The 14,814-nt window shown below is 40.2% G+C and overlaps 1 protein-coding gene across 1 annotated transcript in view; it reads right to left on the bottom strand.

Annotated features, from left to right (window-relative positions):
- Positions 1-14,814, bottom strand: part of LOC122789629 (centrin-1) — a 90,212-nt gene that overhangs the window by 9,083 nt on the left and 66,315 nt on the right. Inside the window, exon 4 of the mRNA XM_044057027.1 lies at positions 4,795-4,932. Within this exon, the coding sequence (XP_043912962.1) occupies positions 4,795-4,932 (138 nt within the window). The remainder of the gene's footprint in view (positions 1-4,794; positions 4,933-14,814) is intronic.

Below are 14,814 nucleotides of genomic sequence, written 5' to 3'. Positions count from 1 at the left end.
TGTAATCATACTTTGACTTAGGAATGGGGTCCATTCCCGTCATGGTATTAGAAACTCAAAAGACTTGGAGAAATTAAAAACAGCACATTGAGTCATATAACTATGAAGAATGCCATGTAGAAATGACCTAAAATTTAGACAGCCCTCTAGTTGAGATGAAAGTCACTAGAAGGGCTGTTTTCCAGGACAAGTACATTGGCATTAGCAAAGCTGAAGCTGCTGGTTCAGACAAATCTAGGGTTAATTTCTGTAGTCCAAAGTTCAGATCCAAAGGAGGAACAGATAGAGGTGTAAAACCCTGTTAAGGAACTGTTTTATGTAAATGGTTTGCCAGAGGGGGTGTAGAAGAATACATGCAGATATGGCCACTGTATGTACCTTTACTAAGGAATAGGCCAGTCTTGCTACAAAAAGATCTGAGAGGTAAGCAAGTGGCAGCCCTGCTAAGTTGGGATCTTGATAATTCTTGTTGCATCAAATGGAGAATCTGTAAAGGTTTTAAGTACTATCCATTGGAGGCCTGCCCTTTGTAATGTGCTATGAATGCTCTGCTCTTTGGTGCACCTGTGGTTAACCAGCTAGATACCTTGAGTGAATGTAACCCCTATGCAGTTCACCAGTGTATGTAATTCACACTTCTGTAAAATAAATCTTTAATTTATTTGTTATTATTATTAGTTGAGCACTTTCGTCTCTCAAGGAGACTTCATCAGAACTATTCCAACCATAGGAAACTGCAATTTTAAATTCAAAGATACACCATAATTGGTGGGTAAAAATATCACTCAAGATTACATCATTGCCTTTAAAATTCATTTATTCTAATACATTTTTAAGTAATATGAATTAAAATCGAAAATAAACCATAAACCATACTCAAAATAATAGTTATAAAAGTTTTGACATCCACCAAGAACTAAAACAAATAATATACCGTAATACAACATCAGAATGGAAAAGCTGTTGTAGAATGATCCATAACAAACAAATCAAGGGCAATTAAAACTTTTCTGACCTCAGTTTTAAAAATGGAGCTAATGAAACTTGATCATTTAACCCTAGGGAGACACTGGCGTTAAAGCCTTAACTGCCAGAGCAGTTCACAGTACTCCAATAAAATTTCCCGTTATCCTCCTCTTGGGTTACGGTCAACCTTTTCCATTACCCAGAATAGAAACCTACCTCTCTTACATTCCAAAGAGTACCTATATAAAAGGTATTAAGTCAGTACTTCCTTCTTTATATTATAATTATCTACACTTATCCGTGTTTTCAAGGCCCTCTTGGTTTTTTCCACATAAAATGAGAAACAGACTGTACAGTAAGCCAAACAGACAATACCAATGGGACAACAGTTAAGATGTTTATAGCCTTTGAAGGGCTTACCCATGTTGGGGTTTTATAATACTTCCCTGTCAGATATATATGCATATTGCTTACACATACCACATCTAAAGGCGCCTTTCAGTTTCTGTTTTTTACCAAACACAATCATTCCTATTGTTCCTCTAAAATGTCTAACATTTTGTCCCTACTTACAGGTAAAAATACCTCTAGACTGTTGGGCATCTGAGCAGAAATACTCCAATACTTAAAAATGTTTTTTATATTTCCTTGGTATACTGATTGTATTATAAAATAAAAAGTACTGTTTTAATCAACATCTTTGAATTCTCTTATCAGGTCCCAATGAAATATTTCATTATAACAGGTATAAAGAAGGGAGTACTGACTAAAGCCCTTTCATAGGCATTCTCTGGAATGTGAGAGAAGTAGGTTTTTAATCTGAGTAATAGAGTACATTGACCATAACCCTTGGGACTTTACTGGTTTATTTTTGATTTTAAATTCATATTACTTAAAAATATATTGAAATGAATGAATTTTAAAGGGAATGACATAATCTTGAGAGATATTTTTAGCCACCAATTTTGGTTTACCTTTGGACTTAAAAATTGCAGTTTCCTTTGGCTGGAATAGTCTCCTTAAGAGACGAAAGCACTCAACTAACAATAAAAGATAAATTAAAAATTTCTTTTAAAGACAAGCGAATTACATACACCTTGGTGAACAGCATAGGGGTTACATTCGCTCAAGGTATCCAATTGGTTACTTATTTTTCAATGGCTCATTATTGTTACAGCATTTTTTGTGGTACCTGTGGTCAAATTGTTCCAGTTTGCACCAGACACATTAGAAAGTCTCATGCCCCCCCCCCTTTGTCATACTAATGATACGTTCTACCATTTCTTTATCTTCTTCTTCTTCTTCCTTATGAGAATGTGCTTTGCACAGAAAAGTTACATTAATGTTGCTGATATTTTCTCTCCAGGGTGACTCAGTTTTGCTCTTCCATATCTACTGAGTTTTTCAGTTGATCTGAACTAACAAAGACAGGGACACATCTCATTAATCACTATATCCCTTCCCCAGATGGTGTACTTTGTCTGTTAATATCCCAGTCATGGTTTTCCATATACCACTCTTCTGTTACTGCCGCAATATCAACACACTATTAATTCATCAGAGGCACTAGTTTAGGTGTAAACTGGGAACACTAGGAAATATTGGCTTACATTCTTGTTTTGTTTCAATTCCTTTTGCCTAATCTATGTATATATTAATTACTGTGTATTCACGCCCCATTTTGCAGCAGGGTTTTCTCCTGATCTATGTTACATGACTAACACTAAAGATAATGACTTTTTCTGGTTTTGTAAGTACGTAAGCCAGAATCTCTCAGATACGTTTCTTTCCCTCCACTCCATTTATCTTAAATGACCAATAATGAAAAATTTAAGATTACAAATTGTCACTTTTGATTCTGGTTCCCTTTTCAGACAGATCTAGACAATCATACCAGGGTAGGCCTGCATCTATGTGTGTGTGTCTCCAATGAAGCAAATACACCAAGCTCAGCACCAGTTCTTTAACTATTAAATGAACAACATGAAGCACTGTGCCTTATCCTTTATCCTTGCCATGGGCAGGCAGTACCTCAGACAACATAGCCATTCACGGTATTTGTCAAGAGGACTCTCCATTATTCCTCACACTCCTACACAACCCCTGACCCCTTTTCTCAAGGGATTATTTCTTCCTAAATGGTCAGCACCATCCAACTCCTTATCCCAGACAACTACTCCAGTTATAAGGAGGATTTTCTCTTTGTCCCCTTCTACCATAGCAACAGGCAAGCACCTTATCTCCCATGCCTCTCTCTCTTCCTCAGAAGCACCTTCCTAAGAATAAATCACCAAAACAAACTGTCTCCATCTTTGATGGGGGTCACCCATCATCTTCTCTAATTTTGATACAAATAAACAAACTTAATTTCCTTTTTTTTTGTTGTGAAACGGTGGGGTTTAACTGTAATAGTATCCCCACTAGGTCATAATAGTGGAAACTAACACCCTAAACATCAAGTTTTTTGGTCTTTAAGACTGGTAAAATGTATGCGACTCAGCAGTGCTTCTACTTGGAGATATTCAAAATTCTGATGGTGGGTTACTGTCCCCCCTTCATCAAGAGATCAATCTTACTTACTGAGAAGCAGCCAAGAGAATACACACATGTTAACAACACCTATATTTAAACAAGCTATTGATGAAAAAGCATTTGATAGGACTGGTCCAATATTATGGAACTGCCCTCCTCTATATTTAAAAATAATGGCTCCTTAGCTGCCTTCAGAAAATGTTTGAAAGATGTTCTGGTAAAATATTTTAAATACACTTGCATCTGTGCTACTGCCTGAATAATTACACAAAGTAGTATTTTTTATCACTACCATTTACTTTTGTCCACATTATTGGGCAAGTAACGGCACAAACTATACTTATCAGCTACATTTGCCTAGATTATAACTAACATACACAGCATTCAGTAATTGCATCATTGTACTATCCAAGTATTATTCCTTTAGCAATTGTGCTAACATCTGATTTTTCTTTTGCATCTTCAAATGTAACCTATACATATAGATATCTTATTGTTTTCTATTATACTTTCCAGCACTTGAGTTGTGAAAGACCAGTTCACCTCCTGGTAAAAACATTGTAAATAAAAAAAATGTGGTGCTGCAGTTATGCTGACACATTATATTTAAAACTACATTTTGACCTAGAGGAAGTCTCCTAAGCTTTGTCTCAGTTACCTGGGAAAACATGAGGCACACTCCTACTGGCTGTAGAAATAACTCATGTAAAAATAAATGCAAACTAGAAAAAAATGCAGTACACTGCCTTAAGGTAGGGAACTTGAATACAGAGGCAGACTTAAGTTAACAGAAAGAGGACAAGTCAAGGTGTTCTAAGACACAGACAAGGCAGAGTGGAAAGTGTTCTCAACTCAGTAACCAAGCTTGAAATATGAAGGTGAAACAATGGAGTGCACAAACCACAACAGCTTTTTCTTCTATGCAGTCACTTGTTTCAGTCAGATGTGTGAGATATTAATTTATGACTTTTTTTGGTTAAGCAGGAGGTACTACCAGGAAAAATAAAACACAGCATGTCATGAACACATCCATGTAGTTATTTTTACTGTGAAGAAAATGTTGTGAGCTTGTCTGTATTTACATCCATTAATCTGATAGACGAGCAAGGGCCTTAAAGGTCTTACTTTTAGGGGTGACGCACAGTACTCTCGTTTACGCAGGTAAACTCAATGGGTACAATTTCCTTTTTTCAAGGATGGCCACCAGCATTGTTTGGCTAAGTTTATAATGAATTATTAATAAAATGCTTTATTAATCTGAATTTTGTGTCTGTCAGATGAATGCAGTAAACAAACCTGCAGTTCTTCATCAGTGAGGTTTTCCCCAAGTTCTTTGGCAACACGTTTCAAGTTTTTGAAGGAGATTTTCCCAGTCTCATCATCATCAAAGAGCCGGAAAGCTTTCAGAATCTCTTCTTTGCTGTCCTTTTCAGCCTGAATTGGAAAAGGATAACATGTATAAGAATTAGTTTCTTTTGATCTCCTTATTACAACTATTATACATACATATATACAAATGCTTCAAGCATGGGCATTAAAGCCCTTCTAGCTTGCCAATATGCCAAAACACTTGTTCCCATAATAAATGTCCAGGCTGTTCTTAAAAATATCTAAACTAGTACTTGCTTTAATGTAATTTGGTAGTCTGTTCTAAGCATCAGCTACTCTGTCAGAGAACCAATTAGTACACTTCTCATTCCTATAGAATCTTCTACATAGGTTATCTGACGATTCTCTAGCAATTTTTGATAACCTCAAACACTCCCAGAGGTAGTTGTCCCTCAATGCCGTTATTATACTAACTATTATAACATTTACACTGAACTTCAGAGTAACAGAATGAAAAAATTATACTATGGAGTCTCAGTATTTTAGATGCTAATGAAGGAGTTCTCGAATCTACATTTATACACCTTAGAACAGTGTTAGAAGAGTGTTCTAAATAAGGATGGTAAAGTGTTATATTTTATGACACTTCACCATGGCAGGGATGGCGAATAATGGGTTGATTCAATATCAACCACAAAAGAAAAAAAATCAGCAGATAACTTCTCGAATATCACAAAGCTGGCCAGTAGTTCAAAACTAATCATCTTTTATAAAATACAAAATATAATATTTCTCTAGCACCTCGGCTGTAAAAAGTCTTTGAGTACACTCACACACAGTAAAATTTGAACTTATATACTTCTGTGTTTCCCAGATTATTTCATTACACAATAAAACAAAACTTTTCCAAGTACATTCTTGATTCAAGCCTCCAGGGCTCATAGTATCAAACTTAAGAATCAGCATGGTCTCTTTTTCTCAATACATTTTTTATATGTTGATCAGTTATATATAAATAGACTTCTAGCTTATCTAGTATAGTTATGGGTCAATGGGTTAATTCAAGTTTATGACAGAGGGGAGGATATGTTTGGGTGCCATGGCACAGCCCAAGCCAGAGCCCATCCAGTGTGAGTAAAACATTTAATATCCCACAAGACTTTGCCCTTGTGTACTAGCATTATACAATACCATTATTTTAAAAAAATTGCCTTAAACAAGAGAGAGAGAGAGACATTGTATAGTGCATATTTCACTCCTTATCCATGTCTTTGTGCAGATGTCCGTCTGCTCTTGAGTTGAATTTGTTGGCATCCATGTCTCGAACACATAAGTGGGTTATGACCAGTGAGCCGATCATAATCCTCTATATTTTTTTAATCATAATTTTTAAGTAAATATGGAAACACTATGTGTCTTTCGGCTTTTCCCGGTTAGGGGTCGCCACAGCGGAACTCCGGTCCGCTAATGATTGGTAGTTGATTTTTACGTGCTGAGTTACCAGCCCTGACGCACAACCTTCAACGAAGGTATGCCCATTCATGCATGTCTCCATGTAGAAGACGCTCTAGCTGAGAATTGAACCGGACAGCGTCTTACTGTGAGGCGACAACGCTACCGCAGCACCACCACAACACTAAACTTTTGAAAATCAGCAAACTAAATTAAAATGTATATTAGGGAATGAAAAGCACAGTAATACAGTGCTATTAAAAAAGTATATGAATGTTAATTACGTAACAATCAACAGTGAGGTTCTGGATTACTTGAAGAGCACCATGATCAACACAAAACTTAAATAATTCAAAAACAGCAAAGTAGCTTCAGCTACAAGAAGAGTCTCAAAGAATGTCAACATCACAATCACTTCATGTAACTCCATGCAATATCTCACTCTACCACTTTCTGCAGATTAAACTCCAGGACATACTCAATGCAATAAATCCAAATAATAAAAAAACACTGTGTAGGCTGGAAATGTGCAGGATCTGATTCAGACACTCAGGATTTTGACATATATTTCACTGGCTCAGGACTCATGTTAGAATGACAGGGCTACTTATACTGTACTCCAACTTTCTGCTGTTACTGTTACTTTATGTTTTGCACAAATACATTCATCTACAAGGATTTTTTTTGTATATGAAATTCAGCCACATTACAAGAGAGTGAGAGAGCGACTTTGGTTTCCAGTGCTTGTGGCGGATATCCGCTTCCACATTATTCCATCATGACAGCAATGAAAACACTCCTCTTCAAGACTAAGTAACAAGGGCACAAGGACTGCTGGTTGCGAAGCTTCAGGATGAAGTACCAGTCTAGGCCCTACATAAAGTATAAGAATGTGACTACAGCTCTCAGCTAAATGGAAGCTTAGCTGAGGAAGCTATTTACTGTGGGACCTGGGACCCTCAAACAGTGCTTGGTAAATTACTCGGAGGCCGAGTGTGAATGTGTTGGCTGAGATACTGGATGATTCGGAGAGGAAAAGTTAAAGTGTTTTGATCAATGTATTGTTATGGTAATTTTCATAAGAAGGGGGAGAGGAGAATTGAATGGTGCACTTGCAAGCTATCAACCAGCAGCTACATAATGAGGTCTTGAGAGCTGATGGAATATGACATTGTGTGTGTGTGTGTGTGTGTGTGTGTGTGTGTGTGTGTGTGTGTGTGTGTGTGTGTGTGTGTGTGTGTGCGTGCGGCACTCGTGTTCATTTGCGTTTGTTGAATGAATCTGAAAAGTCATCAACATTTTTATTACTGGCTGACTGGCTATGTGATTTGCTGGACTTTAAACCTATGGCTTGACTGAATGCCCCCATTCTGTGGCATATTTTGTTTTACAATGACACATTTGGAGGAAAATTGAACAGGAAGAATCATTCTGATGTTCACCCATCTGCAGATGAACATTTGCAGTAAGTGAATTAATAACAAGTTGATTTAATCTCCACACACGAACACATGCACTTCACCACTCATTACTTCAGCTATGCTAATCTGTTAGTATTTTTCTTACAATGACAGCTGACTTTAAAGCCAGGGTATTTGGAGTATCTTTGATGTATTAAATGTGCGTGTGTGTGTCACATGCACAGAACTTTTAATAGCTTATTTCAATGAAGAAGCATCACATCATAGAAACTTTTTCCATTGAACTGTCAAACACAAAATGGGGAATTTTTAAGCAATCTGATTTTTTTTTATATACCGCAAAAAATGTTTATAGTTACTACTTTTTTGTTTAAATATTGTTTTTCCAGTATCATTTTACAGCAATTATAACAGCACAACATAAGGTCTGTGAGGAGAGATTCCTATCTCAAAATAGAGTGCACTATCTGCATGAAACTACATTTGAATGAATAAACAATCAAGTTCTTTGTGATCTACAAATCCAGTGAAGCATCCCTTTAACTGCCCTCTACCAACAGGAATTACCTCACTAACCAGTTAAAACACCCATCTGTGCAACCACAAAAGCCTAGTCAGTGCCTTTCTTTTATTTAAGACTTGCAAGATCCTGTTGCATTGTGCACAGCAGCCATTCAGTCCATAATGCCCTCGCTCTTAAAGATTAATGGAGTTTAAAATGCACTCACCAACACAGATTCATCTGCTGGAACACCATTTAGACAGAGAAAGCACTGCAACCACTAACTGCATTCTAAAAGTTGCACTTCAAAAGTACAGTTGTGTACACTTACCATAAATTAGATGTTCGAGTGTATTCACTGTTGCAGTCATCACATCTGGGGTATCTGCCTGCAGGCAGCCCTCAGTCGGCCTGAATACCAGAGTCTTAGTATTTCTGTGTTGGATGCTGTCACTTCTTCCATGACGTCAGGTCGTCAGGGGTATAAAAACAGGCAGCCAAAGCTATTACATCAGTTTTTCTTGCCCCAAATGTCAGGAGCCCCCAAATAGGGAGCTAGTATATGGTGGGGAAAGTACAGTTGTGTACACTTACCATAAATGTAGATGTTAGAGTGTATTCACTGTTGCAGTCATTACATTTGGGTAATCTGCTGGCAGGTTGCCCTCAGTCGGCCTCATTAACAAAGTCTTGGGTCCTGTGTCGGTTGCTGAGCCTTCTTCCATGACGTCAGGTCATCACGGGTATAAAACATGCAGCAGAAGACGCCATTACATCAGTTTTTCTTGCCCCAGATGTCAGGTGCCCCCCAAATGGGGGGCAAAATATATAAATAATTTTAAACACAAAAATATATACCTCCAAACAAAAGCAAATACACTAAAAAGGCTTTTAAGTGTAGAAAAATAAAGAAGAGGCATAGTAAGAGAAAAAAACAGGGGACTGGAGGGAGGGTAACCAGGACTGCAACAGTGAATACACTCGAACATCTACATTTATGGTAAGTGTACACAACTGTACTATGTTCTTCGTGTTTCACTGTTGCAGTCATTACATTTGGGTAGATTCCCAAAGCTAAGGTTGGGAGGATGGATTTATGCAGTATTAGGACCGGCTATAAGGCCCTGCAAAACAGCAGTGGCAAAGCCAGCTCTGGATTTAGAGAAAATTGGTAAGTGATGGTGCTTGGTGAAAGTATGAACTGAACTCCAGGTAGCAGCTTCTAGAATATCCCTGGTAGGAATACCTCTGAGAAAGGCTGTAGAAGTAGATGTAGCCCTGGTGGAATGCGATCGGATCCCCTGGGGGATAGGTTTCCCATGGTGCTTATAGCAGAAATGAATGCAATGGCTTATCCGTTTGGAAATGGTTTGCTTTGAAATAGCCTTTCCCTCTGCCCCTGCAGCACATGCTACCAGCAGTTGTTCAGATTTTCTTCGAGATTTAGTCCTGTCCAAGTAAAATCTAAGTTGTCTGTGTACATCCAATGAATGCAGAATCTGCTCCCCTTTGTTCTGTGGAATGGGAAAGAAAGTTGGCAAATGAATGGACTGATTAAGAGCCACACTGGATACCACCTTGGGCATGAAGGATGGGTTGGGTCCCGAGTGACACCCTGTCCGCATGAAAGATGATGAAAGGCTCCACTGCCATAAGGGCCTGCAATTCAGAAATCCTTCTAGCCAAAGTGATTGCTAAAAGGAAGGCTGTTTTCCAGGAAACTAATTTTAAGTCTGAAGTAGCAGCTGGTTCGAAAGGAGGTACAGCGAGTTTTTCCAATACAAAGTTAAGGTCCCAGGCAGGGGTTGGAATTCTCCTGGGTGGCCTTAAGTTTTTGGCTCCTCTGAGATACTGCTTTAACAGAGGATGAGAGAAAAGGGGGGGGGGGGTTCTGTGTTGTAATGAGCTGAAATGGCTGAGGCATGGATTTTTATGGAAGAAAAAGATAGGCCCTTGTGAAGCATCTCAGTTAAGTATTGCAAAATCTGAGGTAAATTGGGCACTGCTGTGGTCATCCCTTGAGTTTGATTTCAGGCACAGAATCCTTTCCATTTGTTAGCGTAAGATTTTCTGGTACTAGGTCTTCTCGCCTCCAAAATGACATCCATCACAGGTTTGCTGAGGGATGCTAAGGGGGAATTTAAGTGATTAGCCAAGCTGCAAGATTCAATGTTTGTAGCTGAGGGTGCATAATTTGGTTGTTCTACTGAGACAGTAAGGAAGGTGTCTGAGGCAGGTACCATGGAGACAGTTGTGACAGACTGCGTAGGAGTGGGTACCAGTGCTGGCGAGGCCAGTCTGGAGCAAGCAAAATCATCTTTGGTTTGTACTGTCTGACTTTTAGTAGAACGTTGGAGAGCAAAGGCAAAGGGGGAAAAGCATAGACTGATAGGTTTTCCCGCTGAAGGACAGAGCATCCACTTTCCAGGCTGTTTTGTGAGGAGCTCTTGTGCAAAATTTGTCCAACTGGTAGTTCTGAGGTGAGGCAAAGAGATCTATGTCTGGGCTCCCCATTTATGTGTCAACATGTTGAAAATCCGTGGTTCCAGTTTCCATCCGTGTGGGTCCATGAGATTTCTGCTTAGATCGTCTGCCAAAATATTCAGCTTTCCTGGCAGGAATTGGCTTGTAGTTGTACTTGATAGCTCAAAGCCGTGTTCCACAATGCCATGGCTTGTCTGCAGAGGGGGTAGGAATGTGTACCCCCCTGCTTGTTTATGTACCACACAACTGTGGTGTTGTCTGTCTTTACCATTAGTTGCCCTGGATGAAGGTAGTCCTTGAAGGCTGTCAGTGCTTTCTGCACAGCTAGCATTTCTTTTCGATTGATATGAAGGTGCATTTGATTCGAGCTCCATTTGCCCTGAATGCACTTCCCTGCCAGATGAGCCCTCCATGCACAGTCTGATGCGTCTGTAAATAGGGTTTGGGCGGCAGGGGGTGGTGTGAATGGCAGTCCCTTGTTTTGGTGGCAGGCCTCTGCCCACCATAGGAACTCTAGTTGCAGGCAAGGTATGATAGGAATCATTGTTTCCAGGCTGTGAGAATGCTGACTCCATAAACTTAAGTACCACTGAAGTTTCCTCATATGCAGTCTTGCATATGGAATTAGAAGAATGCAGGAGGCCATGAACCCCAAGGCTTGCAGTATTTGTCTTGCTGACTGTAGGGTTTTTGTAGCCACCTGTTTGAAGTAAGTCACCAACTAAATTTGCTTTTCTGGCATAAGGTAAGCCATCTGGGCAGTTGTAGTGAAGCTTGCACCCAGGAATGTTATTTTTTGAGAGGGTACTAGTTGTGATTTCTTTTCATTTATGGTGTACCCTTGACAAGTTAGAACCCTTTTTACAAACGCCAGATGTTTTAGAAGAATGGCCTTGTTTTCTGCCTGAATTAGACAATCGTCCAGGTATGGATATATTTGAATATTTCTTTGCCTGCAAAATGCAATTACTGGAGCCAGGCACTTTGTAAAGACCCTGGGCGCAGTAGATAAACCAAAGGGCAGTGCAGAGAACTGATAATACAAAAAGCCTGCTTTGAAGCAGAGGTATCTTCTGCAAGAGTCCCCGATTGGGATATGCAGGTATGCCTCTTTTAGATCTAGAGTTGCCAACCAGGCATCTTTGCCTAGCATAGGAAGTAACTGGTGAAGAGTCAGCATCTTGAATTTTGGAATGTCCAGGAAAGTGTTGAGTAGACAAGTCCAGAATTGAACGCCATGATTTGTCTTTTCAGGGTATCAGGAAAAGTATGGAATAGAAACCTTGTCCCTTTTCCCCTTCTGGTACTAGTTGAATAGCCCCCATGTTTAAGAGGGAAAGTACTTGTTTATGAGCCTCTGCTCACTGATTTGGGGGCAGGTCTGGCCATCCGCTTGGAGTTGGCAATGTGTGGAAATGAAATCTGTATCCCTGGGACACTATATTTAAAACCCATTTGTCCTGGGTTATAAGTTGCCAGTTTTTTGCATGAAGTGCCAGTTTCCCCCCCAAAGGGGCGGCTAAATGGTAAGTGCTTGGTAATTCTAAAGGAAAGTCATTGAGACCGTTTACCATAGGGAGGTGTCTTGTTGTTTCCAGATTTGGAAGAGGAGGCACCCCATTGCTTAGTTCTGAAAGTCCCTTGGGACTGAAACTTGGTGCTTTTGGCATGTCTGGGTCTGGCTTGAGTGGCTCTGGAAGGAACTGGAAAGGACCAGTTCTTAGTAGGCCAGTGCCTACTAAATCTTGGAGGTTGTACTTGTAAGAAATCTTTCACAGTCTGCATAGATTTAGCCTTATCTTCCATCTTTTTTAGAACTTCTTCAGCCTTATTGCCAGACAGACGGTCCTGCTGCAAAGGAGCATCCAACAATTTTGCTTTAACATGATCAGGCAGAGATTGCTCCCTAAGCTAAACATGCCTTCTAAGCACAGACCCAGTAACAGCAGCCCTGCAAGAGGCCTCCAAAGAATCAAAACCACATTGCAAAGTTTTCCAACTTGTTCAGCTGAATGCAATAAATCCTGTAAAACTTTATTTTCCACACAGTCGGAAATCAACATCATTTTCTGTTTAAGCAGTCCCATGATATGCTGCTGATATTTTAGCATATGAAATTGACAGTTTAAAGCCCCGATTGCCAAGGTTGCAGAAGTATAAACCTTTTTCCCCATCTATCCAGCGCCCTGGAGTCTCTATCAGAAGGGGTAGGATTTTTAGCAGAAGAAGCCTTAATGCCCTTGGCCCCCTGAGAAATGGTTTTAGGGTCCGCAACAGGATTTTTGAAAAGGAATTTGTGGGAATCAGGAACCCTGTAGTATCTGTCTGGCCTACAAGGGGCTGGAGGCAGAGAATCAGGGGCCATACTGGATTCTGAAAACACATCATCAACAATGTCTAGTACAGGAGGTATTAGCCAAAGACCTATGCTGAGGAAGAAGAAAATCCCTATGCCTCTTTTTGGATTCAGAAAAATCCTGACTTTCCCAGTGGAAATGTTCCCTTAAGGTATGTAAAGTTTCCCCAAAAGAAAAATCCTCAGGGGGAGAAGCAGAAGGAATGGAATCCTCTGCATCAGAGTCCTCATAAGTAGGTATAGACAAATCCTGTTCATTAGAAGAGTCGGAAGAAATAGAATCCTGTTCAGAAGATTCATAGTCAAGTTCAGCCCTAGGCCTCTTTAATCAGGGGTAGCCAACCCCCACCTTCAGAGTAATTCAATCTTCAGCCATTTTGATCATTTGTTTTTTTAGGCATAGGGGCCTGCAACATGTGGCCTAGGCATCGTTTTTTTAGACATAGATGGAGATTTTGGCCTTAATATTGAAGATATACAAATCTGTAGGTCTGAATACACCCTCAGAAGCCGGTGCCTTCACAGCGGCTCTGAACCCATCCAAGGTAGAGACATCCGCGGGTTCCATAATTGAAGCATCTCGCGGCATACCAGACTCCGAATGGGTCTCACAGGCCTGCGAATCAGAAGTAGTGGGTATCAGGGGCTGCGAAAGCGCCTCACTGAATACCGGCGAACTGGCGACTGGCTTAGAAGCGTCGTCGCCAGTTTTGGACCTCAACAGCCTGTCTCTGTCTTTTTCTTTGCGGTTTTTTAGGTATTCCGGTAGTTGGATTGCTAACTGACATCTTTTCTGTATAATTAAACCGTGATCCAAAATATTTAGAAGCAAAAATGTACGGACGACGGATAGTGCGTTGATTAAATAAAGCACAAAACCGACAGCAAGGTACATCGTGGTCAGGGCCTAGGCAAGGAATACAGTACAAGTGAAAATCCTTATGAGGTATTTGCTTCCCACAAGTAATACAATTATTAACTTTTACTGACATCGGTAAGGAGCAATAAAAAGTTTCCCCAATGGGGTACTTAGCTTTTTAGTTGAAGACTTCGATTCTGAAACTCGAAAACAAAAATTTCAGGAGTTGGCCGACCGGCACTTGCGAACTGCTTCTGCTTCGGCCACTGCGCTGTAGGAAAGACTGATGTAATGGCGTTGGCTGCATGTTTTATACCCCTGACGACCTGACATTATGGAAGAAGGGACAGCAACCGATGCAGGACCCAAGACTTTGTTAATCAGGCCGACTGAGGGCAACCTGCCAGCAGATTCCCCAAATGTAATGACTGCAACAGTGAAACACGAAGATCATCACCACCAGTAAAAAGCAAATACCAAATGCCATTATGAATGGTCATAGAGATGAGAGATAGAAAGACAGAGAAAGCCAGGGGGCTGGAGGTAGGGAACCAGGACTGCAACAGTGAATACACTTGAACAGCTACATTTATGGTAAGTGTACACAACTGTACTATGTTTTTTGTGTTTCAGTGTTGCAGTCATATCACTTGGGTTGATTCCCAAAGCTAAGGTTGGGTGGAGGCAGTCAAGAAGTGTTAGTGCTGGCTAGTAGACCTTGCAAGACCGCTGTAGCAAATCCAGCCCTGGATTTGGAAAAGATAGGCAAGTGGTAATGCTTAGAGAAGGTGTGTACAGAACTCCAGGTTGCAGCTTCCAGAATGCCCTTGGTAGGGACTCCCCTGAGAAATGCTGTAGAGGTAGAAGTAGCCCTAGTGGAATGTGTTCTGACCCCCTGTGGGGTTGGTTTTCC

The sequence above is a fragment of the Protopterus annectens genome, chromosome 15.part0 (genome assembly GCF_019279795.1).
Source record: "Protopterus annectens isolate FY-2018-M chromosome 15.part0, PAN1.0, whole genome shotgun sequence".
Lineage (NCBI taxonomy): Eukaryota > Metazoa > Chordata > Ceratodontiformes > Protopteridae > Protopterus > Protopterus annectens.
Note: the sequence above shows the minus strand (reverse complement) of the source record. Positions and strands in the feature narration are given on the sequence as shown.